This window comes from Typopeltis vanoorti, chromosome 9 (assembly GCF_054136105.1).
Source record: "Typopeltis vanoorti isolate ZY-2024b chromosome 9, IOZ_Tvanoo_1.0, whole genome shotgun sequence".
NCBI lineage: Eukaryota > Metazoa > Arthropoda > Arachnida > Uropygi > Thelyphonidae > Typopeltis > Typopeltis vanoorti.
In genome coordinates, this window is record NC_143557.1 from 125,346,439 (window position 1) to 125,366,092 (window position 19,654).

Here is a 19,654-nt window from a genome sequence, read left to right on the forward strand (position 1 = left end):
AAATTAGCTTTAAAAATCATTTATGTGCTTTTAAACGTGCGTGTGTAACACAGCACTAAAATCTTAAATTTTGATGCTGATACAGCAATCAAAGTAACTTTGCTTTACAATTTTCCTATTCATGTGCTTTTTATTTCAGAAATCTAAGTAAAAATATGGCACTCGGCTGATGAAAGCTTTGGTGATACAACATACAAGAAGAAATTATAAAAAATCATCCAATGAAGAAGCATAATTAAATTTTTAAGCATAAAATTATATATATTTTTATTTCTGCAAGGGAAACACTGTTGTATACAGAAAGTTGAAGGCATCGAAAAAAAAAAAAATGCAATAAAAAATACAAAGAGCTGTAACAGAAAAATTCACAAAAATATACTTTACAGAATAAGGTACTGTAGTTTCACCCCATAATATAAGAAACCTTTTTTTTTTTGTTGTTGAAACATTTAAGCATACATGCACAAACAGGATCTACATAAGAAATAATATTGCTGCATTAAATGACAAGCATTATACACATATGTACATTAATTTCTCTTCTATCCTTCCTACAATTTAAAGAATTCAGTTAGAAGTATAGAAAAGCATGATTTATAAATGGATTTTAGAAATAAATCTAAATAAAAAGAATCTGGATAATGAGCCCACGGCAGGATAATGCAATGTGAAATAAGCACATTTCATTAAAATAGAATTCATGATAAGTTAAACAAACTTTCAACCTCAAGATTAAAGTCAAACTATGTTAAAAGCATAATACAAATCAATTTTTAGGCTAACATGGTTAATTTTTAATATTCAATGTGTTAATATAGTGCCATTTTATCTATTTGTACAACATTGCATATATAATTAAACTTTTCATTTTTTTGTTAAACTTAAGTTATTCAAGGAAGAATGAAGTTTTGCATTTATTGTTGTAGTTGGTTATTCAGAGGGAATGTATTGATCACCCTGGTCTCATATCCTTATGTGGTAGACAGATCAGCTGCCATCTGCAGATCAAAGAAAGCAGAGCAGTGAAGAGAGCAAATGGTCTTGAAGTAATCATTCATGACTGATATATTGATCCTTCAACTGTGTTGCTAATCTTCATTGTGTAGAAGTAAAGAGATCGTAGAAAAAGTACAATAGCAAGGAGGAAAAGAACTACAAGAAGAAAAAAATATATCCATTATTTCATGTATTTCTATGTCAGTATGTATAATTTACAAAGTAATATTTATCAGTTATGAACATAGTTTGAGATATATCTGAAATTAGATATACCAGATTCTTCAAATATGTAGAATGTGTCTGTTGTAGCAGATAACATCCGTGACAATGTCATTTAATTTTTACTGGCTAGCGATTTGCAGGTTGTATTCTCAACCTGCAAATGGATACAATGTTATGCTTTCTTTCATGACATCACATCTCAAACAATATTGTTTAAAATTTTTATGTATGGTATAATAAAAGCCTGAAATTTGTTGCAACTAGTAAAAACTATAAGCCACAAACTGTATTTGATAAAACTCACATTGCCTCATAAAAACTAGAGCTAAAATTTAGTTTTTTTTTTTAATCTTATCCAAAACACAGACATATCAGTAAATATTTTTGCACAAAGCACTATTCTAATATTTAGAACCGCACAATTTTCTTCCTTTTGCAGAAGTTCATATTTAAAGAACAGTATTTTGAAGCCCTCCGACACTCTTGGCCTTACAACAGCAGTCTGTATTGCTGAATGCTACTGATATCTGCATGCAAGTAATAATTTTCTCAATTCACCTCGGTAATACCATTGTTTCTCCTATAATATGGCATGCGTGAGTGTTGATAAAAATCACATTATAGAATTTTACACAATAAAAAGTGCTTACATAAGGAAAAAAACAGGGGTGGGACAGAATTCTGAAAACCTGTAGTCTTTTAAGTTATACTGTGTGCTATAAAAAAACTACTACAGTTTTATACATCTTTAATTCCTAATACATAAAGGAATGCAATACTACAGCACTCACAGTCATTTCTGCTACATAAGTTTTTTTTTCTTTTTTTTTTCTAATTTCTGCAGCACTGTCTCTGGTGGTGCACCTTTAGGCATGTTGCTCTTGTGATATCGTGTTCTCTCTTTTCTTTCAAAATATTCTATTATTTCAAGCTTATCAATACTCAAGGCTTTCTTTTTTTTTTTTCATCCACTACTTGGATTCTTAAAACCAGGACACTCACTCGTGTTTGGGATACAGTATTTAACCCTTATCAAGTACACAAACTCAAGAGAACAGTGCAATACATGCGAGTATGCTAGGACGAGAGAGAGAGAAGTTGAGATTTTTGTGCGTTCTTCTTCAGATCACTATGTTCAGATTGGTGGGATTTTTCATGTTCACTTGGTGTTACTGGGTAGCACATAGCAATAGTCACCTCATGAAAAATTCATGTATGAGCTAACAGAATTCTACATTGGTAATTTTATTCCTCTACTTATCCAAATTTGTTCACATACGAACAAATTTGCACATTATAGGAGAAACAACAATACTAATAAAATTTTGCTTGCAAGTATCAAATTTGTATAATTACAATAATATACCATCTTTGGTGCTTAATTTGTATAAGTCATCCTCATTTCATGTTTAAAACCACAACAGCCACATTAACAAATGACCCTTATACCATGTTTACTTCAGTAAATACTAAGAATTGTATTTTAGATGGAGGTTTTTACCTCTACACTTCTTTGGGTTTCAATTACCAATCCAATTAAGAGTTCTTTAGATTTCAACATTCTACACCCTCTGTCCAAAAAGAAACCGAACTTTTTGAAAATAGAAGAAACTAGTGGTGCCACATGTAGTATCTTTTTTGTTGTTGAAAGCGGCAACCTTCTTAGTGTTGTATCAACTGCTTATGACATTTGTTTCATTAGAAGTAGAGTTATAATGTCAAAAGTGACAGTGTGTTTTGACGAACGGTTGGAAAATGAGTTTCAAACAGAGAGCTGCGATTGACTTTTTTGTGTTAAACTTGGTAAAAGTTTTACCGAAATGCATCACATGCTTCAAAAAGCATACGGTGATGAATGCTCATCCTGTGTTCAAGTTTATGAATGGTTTAAGTGATTTCAAAGTGGTTGTGAGACGCTTGAGGACGATGAAAAGCCGAGCCGTCCCAAAACTGGGCTGAGCGAAATTAACATCCAAAAAGTGCATGATTTCATCAAAGAAAACCCGAAATCATCCGTGAGATTGATTGAAGATGAATTGGAGATTCCAAAATCAACTGTGCACAACATTTTGACCGAGAGTTTGGACCTTTGTAAATTGAATTCGCGATTTGGTCCCCGCAAGTTAACTGAAAACCAAAAAATGTATCAAATTGAACACCACAAGGACCTCATTAAACCGCTCGTAAGAACTCAAACTTCCTTGAAACGATTGTTACTGGTGGCGAAACGTGGTGTTTTGAGTATGAGCCCAAAACAAAGTGCTAGAGTGCCGAGTGGAGACCACCAGAAGAGGAGCATCTGAAAAAAAGTCGCTTGGAGAAGTCAAAAGTAAACACAATGCTGATTTGTTTCTACAGTTCCATGGACATTATCTACAAAGAATTCGTTCCACCTGGCCAAACGGTCAATGGCGAGTTTTATCTCGAAGTTTTGAAGCGATTGATAGCAAGAATTCGTTGTGTACGGCATGAATATCGTGAAGGCAGCTGGTCACTTTTGCACGATAATGCACCATCTCATCGTTCGAACATTGTGAGACAGTTTTTGATCAAAAACCAAGTTTGTGTGTTGGATCACTCGCCGTATTCACCTGATTTAGCACCCTGTGACTTCTTTCTCTTCCCACCCAACTTCATTTACCAATGAAAGGAAAGCGATACACACCACTGAAAATGTTCAAGTTGCAGTAACCACGACCCTCAACAATATTCCAAACACCCAATATAAAAAACTCATTTAATAAATTAATTGACCGTGCCAAATGCTGTATATTGAAGCTGAGGGAGAGTATATTGATTGAAATAAATGATTTGAATAATTATAATTGGCCCGTGTTTTATTTTCTATTCAAAAATTCGGTTTCTTTTTGGACAGAGGGTGAAGTTGAAAGTGTATTAGACAATAGTTCAAAGCTTCTAGTTTTTGCATATTAAAACTTGTTATAATGAATTTCCAGTTTTTGCTGTAACATACTGTACAGATATATAGTATGCACTAAGATACTGTACTTTTCAAACTGGGCTTCAGTCCATTATTTATATCAATGCACCAAACAATAACTGATAGGAGTCTAGAAGAGAACACAGATCATTCCTATAGAAAAATCTGATGAGAGACAGTCATCTATTATGATATGCAATGAATGATCAGAGAGGAAACTAATAACAAATTGCAGGAGTGATATCACAGAATAGTCTGGTGGAAAGTCTCTATGCCAGACACGATCAAATGCCATAGAAATATGAGAGCACAGCCATACAAGTTTCTCCAAACTTTTCTATGGCCTGTCCAAAGGTGAATAAGATTGGTGAAGAATCACATGTAGAACTTAGGAGGCAGAATCCATATTGGTGATTATGGTCCAGGTAAATAAGAGAAGCTGGTCATTACTGACCACCATTACTCTTTTTGAGAGAACTGAGGCGAGGGCAATGGAATAATAGTCAGACAGCCGATTTTTAAAAAAAAAAAATTTTTTTTTAGGGATAAGATGAAAAGAACTTGGTTCCGTGGTGAGTAAATGCCAGATGAGTAAGTTTTAAGAAATAATACATTACGAGTTAATTCTGGAGCAAAAATATTTGGTACAACTGAAGGAGGAATAGGGTATATTGAAGGGGGAAAGAGTAGATTATAGAAGAATTATAGTAAAGTTTATAGAGAGGGCATAGTTGTAAGGCCAGAAATGAAAAGACCCCATGGCCCTCGAGTACTCTAATAGCAAAAGGGTCATAAAATAAGAAGAGTTGGCTGATAAGGTCTTATAGGAAAGATTAAAGTGGATCTTCCTCAAAGTGGCAGAGGGAGAGGATAGATCCAGCTAGGTCTCCATGGGAGTGCCGCTTCCCTTACAATCAAGATGATTGCCCCAAGAAAACCAGGACGTCCTCTTAAACGATGCAATGATGACTTCTAAGGCTGGAACAGGCCATGCTAGGCCTAAATCCTTGATACACATGATGATGACAACTGAAGGGAAACCACCAGGGATAGGGGAGTTATTAATATCAAGGGTATTGTATATTTTGCTGATTTTACCTCTAGTGAAAAATCAAGACATATTGTGAGCAGTTTATAATATAGTAAATGATCTGTCTCATTCATAATCATTATCAATTTCTGATATGTACTTTCAAGAGGTGTTCAGGCTACTATGATGACAGCACTACATGATTAAGTTTACATTATTAATCTCCTATCAACAATTTGCCTCCAAATTAGTCAATTATTTATCAGCAAATCAATATTGTGTAACATTTCATAATTCAAGGAACTTTCACACTAAATCAATCCATTTAGACTTTGGTCTTCCTCTGGGTCTCTTTTCTGCCATCTTGGCATCAAACAGCTGTTTGGCTAACTTCCTCACACATTCTTGACTGCTAACAATGTCAAGTTCCTTTCTAATATCTTCATTTTTAATATGATTCTGCTACCGATGCTGTTGGTTTCGCCAAATGTTTCTCAGAACCCATATCTGCAGTCTCAAGTCTTTGACCAAGTGCTTTATTTCTAACCAAACTCTTAGATCTATAACTTAAAACTGGTTTGAACGCTGTCTTGTATATTGCTAGTTTCCTCTCTTCAATTTCTTCTTCTTCCACAAAAATTAATTCAACTGGCTTCCTACTATTCTAACTTTTGTCTATTCTGTTATCTATTTCTAAATTTAATTTACATTTTCATTAAAAACTGTGCATAAATAGCTGAAATATTTTACTTATTCTACAGTTTCTCCATTGAGAATGTAGCTAAAGTTTCAATGTTCCTGCCTATTTTCGTAGTTTTGGTCTTTTTATTCTCGATTTTCATGCCAAATTTGTGATAGGCTGTTAATCAATTTAGCTAAAAGAACCTTGGAAACTTGTACTGGATGTGTTTAGGAGCACATCACCTGCATAAAAGAAAGGGTTAAGCTTGATATCTCTGATTTTAATACGAGGTTTAATGCCACTTTGTCATAATGAGTATCCTTGTTTTATCGTTGATTTTTCATGAAACCATCTTCCTGTATTTCCTTCAATTCTAACTGCTGACTTACAACTTGAATAGAGATATTCTGGAAGTTTTTTTTTTTTTTTTTTAAATAGAGTATGTATTGCTTTGTATAATGTTCCATTTATTCCATATAATTTTAGTGTTTTGAAAAGCTTTCCTCTGGGAACTTTGTCATATGCCTTTTCCAGATCCATAAAACTTCAGCACAGATTCTTGTCATGATCTTGACAATCTATTTGGTACGAACGCAGCTTATTCTTTTCCAAGTTTCTCAATCCTATTTTCAAGCATGCTTGCATAATTCTCATTGGAACACAGTGGATAATTTCCTGTGTTCCAGGTAAGAATTACATTCAGATTCATTCCCATTTTTTATACATAGGAAGTATCAGTGCTCTACTCCAATCATATGGAATTTAACCTTCTGACCAGGTCCTCTCAAAAAGCCATCAAACCATGTATTCCTCTTCAAAATTTTCTACTATTGTTCTGTCACTGCTTGTTTTGTTTAACAGTATTTCAAATTACTCCAGACATCTAGGATATCATTATCCTCAGTTTTCATGCCACCTTTATCATCTTTCATTTGTTTTTTACAAAATAGAGGAAAGAGTACCTTTTTCCTTCATTTCTAAGCTTTTTCAATAGCCTCCAGAATATTTTGTTCTAGAGGCTATTGAAAAGCCTTCCAGATATTTATTTTCTATATTCTTACCAAAGCCTTTCCATAACTTTTGTTTAGCTAATTTTATACACAGCTTAGCTCATTTTCCCCCATATTCTTTTAGGACATCTGCCAACTTATTTGCTAGGAACTTTTGGTATGCTTTCTTATTTTCCAGAGCTGTTCATTTTAACTTCTTGTGTCCACCATGGTTTTTTTATTTTTATATACTTGCAGACTACTTCCCTCATAGCTACCTAGCTGAATCAATGTCTTCTTCAGAGTTTGCCACTCCAATGTTTGGTTCATGTTTTCAAATGGCTTCAAATATGTTTGTATAGTTGAGTCTACAGTCTGGATCTGTTGAGTGAATGAGAAGTGAAGTTACTAAAATTATTGTAGATAAACGTAAATTAAAAACAAATGTAAAATTAATTGCAGGTTTAATAGTTAAGAGAATAAAGAAGCAGTTGTAGACTTGGGAAGTCATGTTTCTAAATAAAGAATACGTCATCAACAACAACATACACATTCTTTCAAGTAGTTTTAGCTAAGAATTCCTTTTCAAAATTCTCCAAGTAAAGATCAGCTAATGAGAGAGAGAGAGGACTGCCCACTGCTAATCCAAACTCTTTCCAATGAATTTTATATTAGAAATAGAAGAGGATGGTAACCCCATAATTCAATCTTCAATCTTACAAAATGAAGATACTTAAGATGGAACTCAGTCCTCTCAAATTTATTTTTTCTCAATGCTTATTCCAAAAAAATAGACTGACAAGATTTTATTTTCAAATCATTCCTCTATTCATAACCAGAATATTCAAACACAGAGACTCAATTACAATTTCATAAATTGGCAATTTATGAATTAGGGCTACTTCTATTTTCAAGATCATAAGATCAGTGACTTTCAAGTCAATCAAATAATTTGCAGCCTTCTCAGATCTAAAGACAACACTTTTTTTTTCTTCTTACAAACATCTGGAAGTATGTAGAATACCATGCTCGTGCAGTCCACCTACATCAAATAGACAAGATTTCTTTCTCATTTCAAATCCACGTGGGAGATGTTGAGCATAAAAGAAAAGAAAGATCTGGTCAACCATATATCATTCATTAATTCATTGCTGGCCTCGTTGGCTGAGTGGTTAGCATATCGGCTCTCCAGCCAAAAGGCTGCAGATTCGAATCCCGCCGTGGACATGGATGTTTGCGATTGTCTGTGAAAATAGTGGTGGTCGTAAGCAGTATATGGCACTCGTGTAGATGATGAGGGTAGTTGCAGTTAGTGGAGATGGAGAGTTGTAGAGCAAGTGCCCTCCCTTGATGAGTCTTTGGACTCCCTGGAGGTGTTATGTAATAATAATAATAATTAACTATGTAAATGGGGATATTTCCACTAGTCCATAACTAAACTATTATTCCAGACTTCTAAAAGAATCTGTTAGAGTTATCCATTTACAAGGATCTTTGAAGAGGAATTAAGATAGTATGTTAAATGCCATCTGGATCTCTCACCAAATCCTTCACAATCTCAGATTTTAATTTTGCCAACAATCACCTTTAGCCTTTACATAATGACAGCTAATGCATGGCAAGAATTCACATTTGTGTTTTAGGATGAATCAATTTATCTACTCTTGGAACAATTTTTCAGTGTTCAGACAACTTTGTTATTTGTTATGTTTTTTTGGCACTGCTTAGTTCATTCTGGCCAAAGGTTAAAGGTTATTGGCATTAGTAAGACATGGCTAACAGAAGATGATATAGTTAGTGGGACAGAATATGATGGGTATAGTGTTGGACTCCCTGGAGGTGTTATGTAATAATAATAATAATTAACTATGTAAATGGGGATATTTCCACTAGTCCATAACTAAACTATTATTCCAGACTTCTAAAAGAATCTGTTAGAGTTATCCATTTACAAGGATCTTTGAAGAGGAATTAAGATAGTATGTTAAATGCCATCTGGATCTCTCACCAAATCCTTCACAATCTCAGATTTTAATTTTGCCAACAATCACCTTTAGCCTTTACATAATGACAGCTAATGCATGGCAAGAATTCACATTTGTGTTTTAGGATGAATCAATTTATCTACTCTTGGAACAATTTTTCAGTGTTCAGACAACTTTGTTATTTGTTATGTTTTTTTGGCACTGCTTAGTTCATTCTGGCCAAAGGTTAAAGGTTATTGGCATTAGTAAGACATGGCTAACAGAAGATGATATAGTTAGTGGGACAGAATATGATGGGTATAGTGTGTTCGTGTGTTCAGGGAGGATAGAGAGAAAAGAATGGGGGGGGGGGGGGAAGAGTGAGTGAAAATAGAACAGCTGAGGTTATCTGATGTAATAGAAGCCAGCAGAACAAAACATACAGTTGGATGCTGCTAAAGACCAAGGGATGGAAAAGATAGAGATAATACGCACTGGCAAACAGACTCAAATGAGTTGAGGGCAAGTAATATTACGGGTGATTTCAGCTATGGGAAGACAGATTGGAAAGAGAAGAGGACATGTGGGAGGAAGTAGAAGTGGCACTTACTAAGGGATAATTACCTGAAACAGCATGTGATGGAATACACTAGTGCTTGATCGAGTAACTGCATCTGAGAATTTGTCTATAACGAATGTGATCTCGTTACCACCAATTGGTGAGAGTGATCATATGGTCTTGACCTGGGAGGTGGCTAAATGTGTGGAATTTTCCGTTAAGATGGTTTGGTTTATAGTTTATCTGGCACAAAAACTCTGCCATACCAGGGTTACAACTATACATAAGCAGTTAAGGAACATTGTAAACAATATGCCAGTACAAAAATTAGGTTCCACAATGCAGAACCTACATATAAACAGAATTGCTGCAGAGGGCACAGCAACACACAAGGTTAAAGTAGTACAGAAATTGTCAACTATACAAGTTAATAAACAAAATACATGCAGAAGACACCAAGCCAAGGAATGCAGTATCTACATATAGTTAAAATTATAATAAATGTTTTTACAGCAATACATAAATAGGCGAAAAGGAATTATTATACAACATGCATGCATAAAAATAAAACTTGGCAATGTGGTATCTACATATAAACAAATTTACAAGAGATTACACAAATATGCAAGGTGTCCATCAGCAATACATAATTAGTCAAAAAATAAATTAGTAAATAATATGTATGCACATATTATTTACTAATACGTAAATAAGCTAGGCAATGCAGTATCAACATATAAATAAAATTACTACAGCATTTAAGGCAGTACATAAATAGACAACAATACAAGTTAATAAACAAAATGTGTGTACAAAACCAAGCCAAGGAATGCAATATCTACATACAGATAAGATTATAACAAATGCTATTATAGTAATACATAAAGAGTCAAAGAGGAATTACTATACAATATGTATGCATAAAAATTAAGTTTAGCAGTGTGGTATTTACATATTAACAAAATTACAACAAGGTTATGCAAATATACAAGATAAAGGTTACAGAAATACATGAAATGAAATTAAACTAATGGATAATATATACATTAGTACCTAACTCTTGCACATATACATCACAAAACATTATATATTTTGTAATATATATGCACAAAAGTCAAGTGAAGCCATACAATATTTACATATAAACAAAATTACAGTCAAACAGTTTGTATAAATTAATTATTTGTAAAATATTAAAAACATCATGCAATCTGCTTGAGTGTATATGGTCTGGCCAGATAGGCAAATATTTCATTCCTCTCTCATGCAAAGCACTGACACTCCACCAGAATAAAACAAATAGTGAGATGTGTATTGCATTTTTACACATGAGAGGGTCATTAGCCCTAGGTAAATAAGAATGTGTAAGATGACTGACCTATGCAGGGCTTAGTGAGAACAACTTCCTCTCTTCTCTTTATTCGTTGACCAGAATGCCAATGCTTAATTTCAGGTTTGATGTCATATAATTTGTTTGCCAATGCTTCCTGTCATGATGACTGCCATTGAGCAATTAGCTTTGATCTTATAAACTGTCTATAGTCTGTATATGGTACTGTCAAATAGTATGTGCAGAAAGTATGAGCTGATTTAGCAGCTGCATCTGCAGCCTCATTTCCCTTAATTCCAATGTGGCTGGGAATCCAGCACAATTGAACATCAAATTAAGGATTTTCATTTTGTGAAACAGGTATAACACCTCATAAAGTACTGTATGTGAATTATACATAGGAGAGGAGATAGCCTGTAAAGAGCTCAATGAGTCTGTATAAATTATACACTTTTGGTAGCAGTTTTCTTTTATATGAACATGTGCAAGTTGAATGCATGTAACTCTGCTGTATAATTATGGCAATCAGGTGGGATCTGGTTGGAGATAATGTCAGGAAACACAGCACAGCCAACAGAGGTATTAGTTATTGAACCATCAGTATAGATAGGCAAGAAATCAGAGTGTGCAGCTCTGTGTGCATTAAGCAATTGGAGGTAGACAGATGATGGAGTATGAGATTAGAAATATATACACGTTAACACAGTATGAGATTTCTGTAGTATGATATTTATGAAGTATGAGATTTCTGTAGCTGACAAAGTGAGAGGTTGCAGGACAGCATGCAAATCTGCTATGGAGGGAAACTTTATGTTTAGTGTAGGCAATATCGTCAGCATTTATACGAACAGGCTCTTTAACACACATACCAAAAGGACTTGTGGCAGTTGGAAGTGTGTGGTATTGAGCTTCCCAGTGCAGAGAAGAGATTAATCCATGTAGGATGATCTGAAAGAGAATATCTTTAGGGCATAATTAAGAGACAACTGTTTCCATCAAAGTGACAGAGCTGGTTCATTTGCTTCAACATAAAGACTTTGAGTGGGTGATGCGTGAAAAGCACCAGTAGCTATCCGTATATTCTGATGATAGATGGAATCCAACCATCGCAGGTTACTCTGTATTGCAAAAATATAGACTTGAGACCCATAATCCAACTTTGAACGTATAAGTGCATGATAAAGATGGAGCAATGAAGCTCGATTAGCACCCCACTCAGTAGAGGATAGTGCAAAGAAGGTTCAACGCGCTCTTGCACTTTTCTCCTAATTGACGAATGTGTGCTAGAAATGCAAGTTTTCTGTCAAAAATGGGTCCCAAGAACTTGGCTTCTGTAGCTACTGGAATAATAGTGCATCCCATTCTTAATTCAGGATCTGGGTGAAGAGTGCGTTTTAGACAGAAGTGTACCCAGATACTTTTTTCCTGTTGAAAACCTAAACCCATTACTAAGAGACCACAGAAAGACGATCAATTGCTTGCTGAAGTTGTCTTTCAATTACCCTCATGTTACGGGAGTGGCAGTAAATTGTGAAGTCATCAACATATAGAGCATTGTCTACAGTGGAAGGAAGCTGTTCAGTGACTGAGTTAATTCTAATAGCAAAAAGTGTCACACTTAAGCCTTGGGGAATACCCTGTTCTTGATGATATGGTCGAGATAGCATATTTCCCACTCTGACTTGGAAAATTTGCCTGTACAGAAAGTTTTTAATAAATACAGGAAGCGGTCCTTTGAGATCCAGGTTATAGAGGTCTAATAGAGGTACATGTCAAAAAAAAAAAAAAAAAAAAAAAAAAAAAAAAAAAAAAAAAAAAGATGTTCTTGCTTCAGAAATGCATCTTTTATACAAGTTACTAAACGAACCAAATGGTCTAAAGTTGAAGGATGTCTACAGAACTCATATTGTGTACTGGAGAGAAGATTGTTGCTATCTAAATACCAGAGAAGTCTGGCATTAACCATTTTCTCTAGTATCTTACAAAGACAGCTGATCAGAGCAATTGGTCGATAATTATTTACTTGGATCTTTTCCTGGATTTGGTATAGCAATGACAATTGACTTATGCCAAGAATTTGGAAAATCTTCCTCTGCAAGTATTCTATTGTACAATAAGAGAAGGAGAACCATAGAAGATAGATCTCCCATTATGAAATGTTTTATCATTTCATAATGGATGTCATTGGTAGAAAAATTTAACCTTTGTTTCTCTTGCTGTTCCTTCAGAATTAAAAATTCAAGATGATATGAAGCTGTTGCTCAGATTCTGGAAAAATATTCTCCCAGAGTGTCTGCAATGGTTTTGGAATCAGCAATAACACTTCCGTTATGGTCTAAGCTAGACAAACAATGTGTTCTATATCTGCCTTTCATTTTCCGTATTTTATCCCATATAATTTTTGGACTGGTCATTTGATTAATTGATGTAATAAATTGGATCTATGATTGTTTTTGACTCTGACACCTTACATAGCATGCTTTGGCTCTAGTACACTTGAAAGCTATAAGGTTTGATGTGGTGGGATATTTATGAAATATACCCCATGCTCTGTGCTGATCTTTTTTGGCTGTCTGACATTCTGATTTCCATCAAAGCTTTTGGATAGAGTGGAAACTGAGATGATGTTTTCGAGATGGAGGCCGCTGCTGCCTGGACAATGCACTCTGTAATATACTTTATCACTTCATTAATAGGTGTTTGACTGATGGTATCAGCATTAAATTTTGAAAGATGAGAAAAAGTGTTCCAGTCAGCCTGGTATAGGTATCCGTGTGAGTGAACCATGTTCACCCACACGGATACCTATACCAGGCTGACAGAAATTCTGGCAAAACCCACAACAGTTCCATTGTAAAAATTTTCCTATTGTTTTGGTTTTATAGACTTGTCTGGTTTTCGGGAGGTTGAGGGCTTACGTTTGTCATATTTATATTTATCAATTGTTCTGGGAAAGTGTGGACGGCCAGTATCTATCTCTTCCTCTGATAGAGTATTCAATATGTTTGATATGGTAGGGTCAGTTGGTAAGTTTAGTTTACTTTCAATGGGCACCAAAGTATCCATTTTTTCTGTAGGAGTATCCAGTGGTTTATCTTTAAGTGATATCTTTGCAATAGTTTTTTTTGAAAAGTGGGTTTTCATCGAGTGGGATCATTTTTGGAGTTGTCTCTGGAGTAAAGCCATAGGTCATGTGAAATTATCAGCTGGTGGAACAGACATCAAGTTTGAGTCACTGTTGGCACTTTCTTAACTGTTACTTTTTCAGCATAAGAGGATCTCCGAGCAGGTGTGATAGTGGCTGGCTTTCTTTTTGCATCCTGATATGTTATTTTGCTCTGTTTTCATTTTAGTTTAGCTTTTTTTGCACAGCAAGATCATGCTCTTTACTACCACATCGGGCATAGGTAGTAGAACCACGGCAGGCAGTTTGGGCATGTCCATATCTCTGACATTTAAAGCATCTCATTGGGTTAGGGATGCACATTCTAACAGGACAGCTGAGATACCCTGCTTTTACAGATGTTGGAGGCGTAGGTGTATCAAAAGTAAGGATGATGTTCTTGGTTGGAACCAGGCGACCATCCCTACGTATCAGGATGCACCTCACACCCATCACTCCTTGATCTTTAAGTTCTGAACATGTCTCCTCATCAGGAACATCAAGGAGATCCCGTTCTGATATCACTCCTCTACAGGAGTTGTGTGTTTTATGAGGAGTTACTGTAATTTCTATTCCACCCATTGTTGTTGCTCTCAGTAGTTTCTCGGAATGTTGCTAACACGTTTTCACTCACCAGAACGCAATTTCTTAACAGTTTTGGGAGATCCTGCCAGTCCTTCTAAACCCTTCTGAATAAAGAAGGATGACATTTTCCCTATTGGTTTTTCACCTATAGCATGAATGATTAAAAATGTTGGTACATTTATATTAATATCATTTATCTTGTTTCTTACTTCTGTTTCCATATGTCTATAGTATCAGTACTTGGCTGAGACTTTGTTAGGGCCCCTGAAACATTTGAGGATGAAGGATTCATGCTCAAGGAGTTTTTGGTTTGGTGCCAGAGCTCCCCACCCACCATAGAGCCACACAAGGACGCCCACTGCCTGGCAAGCAATGGCTGTGCTCAGGAGTGGAATGCCAGAACTACCCTGGATGCTATACCGTCACCACAGCAAGCCTAGGATCCTGACCCCGGACCATGGGGTGAGAGACTTACTGCAACAATGTTGACACTTGCAGGCAAGCCTGCAAGTGTCATGGAGGAGGGGGGTGTTAAGATAGGGCACATGGAGGGGGGTTAAGATAGGTTAAGATAGGATATATTGGAATTACAGGGCTGGTAAGTATGACAAGCTTAGGAGATTGCTTGGATTGGTGCCATGGCATGTAAAACTGCAATGTTGATAGTGCATGGGAAGTGGTAAAGGAGTGTTTGAGGGAGGTAATGACAGACTGCATACCTCGAGTGAGAGTAAATCAAGTGGTAGTTAAATGGATGAATATCATTATTAAATGGAGACGCAAAAAAAGAAACAATTATGAAGTGAACTTAAGGAGAAAGGTGACCAGCAGGCAGAGGCCAGAAGGGTAACTAGTACTGTAAGAAAAGCAAGCAGGCTAAAGAGAATCCCAAGTCGTTCTTTTGATATGTTGCAAGTAAAAGAAAGAACGTATATGGTAGAATGATTTTAACCTTAATGTGAATACCCTGTGGGATTGGATGGTATACCAGCTTGAGTTTTATGTGAAGCGGTGTCAATGCTCATGACCATATAGTTTAATCTAAGTCTCAGCTCTGGGTTAGTCCCGAGGGGATGGAAAAGGGGAGGGGGTAACAGTTCCATTGCATAAAGGAGACTCCAAGACTGATGTAACAAATTACTGACTGATCAGCATATCAGTTGTTGTTGTTGTCAAAGTACTGCAGAAGTTGATCAAGAGGAAATGGGATACTGTATGGGGGGGGGGGGGGCAGCATGGTTTTTGTGAAGGGCAGGTCATGCTCAGTAACTTGCTCATGTTTTTATACAGTGACAGCTGAGCTGGATAAAGGTAATGGGTTTACAGTGATACTACTGGACTTTGCAAAGGTCTTTGATAGGATACAGTAGCAGTATCCTGTCATGGAATTCTAATCAGTAAACTGCAGCACATGGAGATGGATATAAGGTTAGTGAGATGGAGAGATATAGAGAGTAGTTTATTCAGAAGTAGAGTCCAAAAGAAGGCCTGTGACTAGTGGCATGCCACAGGGTTCTGTTCTAGGACAGTTACTGTTTATTTTGTATATTAACAATATAGGAAAGGATTTGAGAGGAACAGTTCAGTTATTTGCCGATGATGCAAAGTTCGGTAGAACAATAATTAATACAGATGATATCAAAATTCTGCAAGATGATTTGGATAGATTGGCAAACTGGGCAAAGGAGAATGGATGTCAATTTAATGTGTCCCATTTTGTGGGGAAAAGATTACCAGCTGTATACCACACTGGTGGAACTGTACTCCAGGAAATTGATGAAGCCAGAGTTAACCCCCTAAACTTTGACTCCCTATCCACTAACCAGGGAGCATTAGTGGATGGGAAGTCAAAGTTTAGGTGAGGGGACATGTAGCAAAAGTGGCTCAAGCACCTATTAAGATCACTTGGTTTCTGAAGAATACTTTGACAAGCAGAAACAAGCAAGTTATTGTTCCTCTTTATTGAGCCTTGAAAACATCCCATCTTGACTACTGCATGCAGATCTGGGTGCCAGGATTTCTTGGTCACTTGCCTCTGGATCCTCTCCACCTCCTTTACATCACCAAGCAGGTCTATGGAATGAGACTTATGAGAACAGGTTGAAGATTTATGAGTTACAGAAACTCGTTGATAGGCAGAAAAAAAAGGGGTGACATGATTGAGATATACAAATTACTGAGGGGTTTTTACAAGATTAATTCAGGGGAAATATTTTACAACAGGTCTGGTGGTGGTAGGAGAATTAGTGGCTATCCATGGAAACTGAATAAGAGTGTAGTTTGAGTGAAATTTGCTTAAATAGCTCCTCACCATACCAGCAACACTTATACTATTATTTCCATGTTTATTTTGACATTGTCACTAAAATTTGTACCTAAATTAGCTGCAATATTTTATTACTTCTATAGGTTAATTTTCATCATATACATAAAAATCTATTCATTATCTTTATAGATATAGGATCCACATAATCAATAACAATGAAGACTGCAGCACTACTTTAAACCTGAATTTATTTTGCTACACATTCATTTAACTACAGACAACTTATTTATTTTACATGACAGCAAAATCATAAGAACCACAGTAACCGTTTGCGATAGTATAGCGTAACTTCCTTGAGAATAACAATGAATGTGCCTATAGGCACATGTTCTTTTGGGTTTTCAGCAGTTTGTTATAGTTTAATATAACATTGCTATAGTAAGAGTTGATTACATCTCTTGGCAGATGGATAGATCTTTTCTAGATTTAGAAAACTCAAATATAGATCCTTGTTATAGTTTCTGGAGGTATAAATCATCTGCATAAAAAAGACTTTCAAAGTAAAACTCATCATCATCATCAAATTCCTGACATGTACCCTCAAGGAGTGTACAGAATATGATAATACTACATGAAAAATTTACATCATTACTAACTTTTAATCTACAATTTTCCTCCAAATCAGTCTATTACTTGTCAAGACTCCAACATTATCAGATCTTATATTTCTATAGTCTAAGGCACATTGTACTGTATCAATCCACCTATATCTTGGTCTTCCTCTGGGTCGTTTTCCTACCAACCTGGCAGAGAACTCTGGTTTTGCTAATCTTTCCTCGCCCATTCTGTTTAAGTGACCATACCACCTGAGATTAGTTCTGCTAATGCATTCCTGGATGCGACAATGCCAAGTTCATTCCTAATATCCTTGTTTTTAATATGATATTGCCATTGATGCCACCTGTTCATGCCTCTAATCTTTCTCAGGACTTTCATATCTGCAGTCTCTAGTCTTTGGTCAAGCGTTTAACTTCTGATCCAGCTCTCAGGATCTGAGAGCTGGATCAGAAGTTAAACGCTCGATCCATAAGTTAAAACTGGTTTGAACACTGTCTTGTATACAGCTAATTTAGTGTTCCGACTAATTTCTCTCTTATTCCATATGAATTTATTCAATCGACTTCCTACCATACCAGCTTTGTTGATTCTGTTGTCTATTTCCATATTTAATTTACCATCTTCAATAAAAATGTGTGCCTAAGTAGCTGAAATGTTTTACTTGTTCCACAGGTTTCCCCGTTCACAACACAGTTGACATTTTCAACAATTCTACCTATTTTCATTGTCTTTGTCTTTTTAATGCTGACCTTCATACCATATCTATTACAACAGTTATTCAATTCAGCCGGGCAATCTTGCAAACTTGTAGCGGATTTATTTAGAAGTATAACATCGTCCGCATAAAGCAAAGAGCTGACATTAACATCTTCAATTCTGACATCATGTTTAATACCACTTTCCTTCATAATGTACATCCTTGTCTCGCACCAGATTTAACATTAAACCATCTTCCTGTACATCCTTCAATTCTAACTGCACAATTACAACTCAAATACAGACTAAGTATTGCTTGATATAATGCCCCATTGACACCATATAACTGTAGAGTATTGAATAGTTTCTCTCTTGGCACCTCGTCATATGCCTTTTCCAGATCGACAAAACTTAAATACAGATCTTTGTTATATTCCCATGCTTTCTTGACTATTTGTCGTAAAGTGAAGCTCTGATCCTGACAGCCTCTATTTGGCCTGAATCCAGCTTGTTCTTCACCAAGCTTTTCTTCCACAATTCTCCTCAATCGTTTTGATATGAACTTTTGATATGATTTCTTCTTTTCCTTCGCTGCCTCTTTAACTTCCTGTGTCCACCATGGAGTCCTGATTTTTCTATCCTTGCAGACAACCTCGCCACATGTCTCTCTGGCTGAATCAATCAGGGTTTTCTTCAAGGCTTGTCACTGAATCTCCAAGGTTCGGTTCCTGTTCTCAAACTCTCCCATTTTTTCTTCAATAATCATTGTGTATGTTAATCTACAATTCACATCTGAGAGCCGCTCAACTTTTATTCCCTTTAAAACTTTCTTACATGTTCTTTTCAATATGATATTCAATTTTATCCTGCTCAAGACTAAATAGTGATCGCTTCCAATTTCAAATCGTTTGTACACTCTGGTGTCTTGCACCAGGGAGAAAACATCACTATCAACAATAACATAGTCAATGCAACTTTTCTTATTCCTTGCCTCTTCTCTCCATGTGAATTTGTGCACATTTTTATGTTGGAACATCATGTTAGTAATAACCAGTCCATGTCCTGAGCAGAAATCCAATATTAGCCATTATTATTAGCTTTGCTCTTTTCTCCAAATTTTCCTAAAATATTTTTGTATGTCTCACAATCATTTCTTACTCTGCTATTCAGATTCCCAACAAGGACCAACTTTTCCTTTTTCATTGTGTCAGTTGCTTTTTCTAAAGCATCAAAAAATTCCTCCACTTCTAACTTAGTAGAACCTTCTGTGGGACCATAGGCACAAATAAGTCTCATTGTCCAGTTCTCCATTCTCATATTTGTCCACATCACTCTACTTGAGACTGCCTGCCATTCAAGAAGATTAGCCTCATATTTTGTGTTGAATACTATGGCTACAACTTCTTTTCCTTGATTGTCATTGCCTGAACAGAAAGATCTCACCAGTTTTGGTCTTTTTTGTTTCAGTCACCCCTATTATGTCGATCTGGTACTTATCTAATTCCTCAGCTAGCTCCATTTCTTTGCCATTCATGCTTCTTATGTTGATAGTACCGATCTTTAACTCTGGTGATGTTGAGTTGGGGTGTGTTTTCAGATTTGTTCCAGTA

General features: G+C 35.8%; 1 protein-coding gene across 1 annotated transcript in view; it reads right to left on the bottom strand.

The window, feature by feature from the left end:
* Nucleotides 1–235: 235 nt before the first annotated feature.
* Nucleotides 236–19,654, bottom strand: part of LOC150103506 (type I phosphatidylinositol 4,5-bisphosphate 4-phosphatase-A) — a 150,074-nt gene continuing 130,655 nt past the window's right edge. Inside the window, exon 8 of the mRNA XM_090397953.1 lies at nt 236–1,152. Coding sequence (XP_090254079.1) covers nt 1,055–1,152 — 98 coding nt within the window. The 3' untranslated portion in view covers nt 236–1,054. The remainder of the gene's footprint in view (nt 1,153–19,654) is intronic.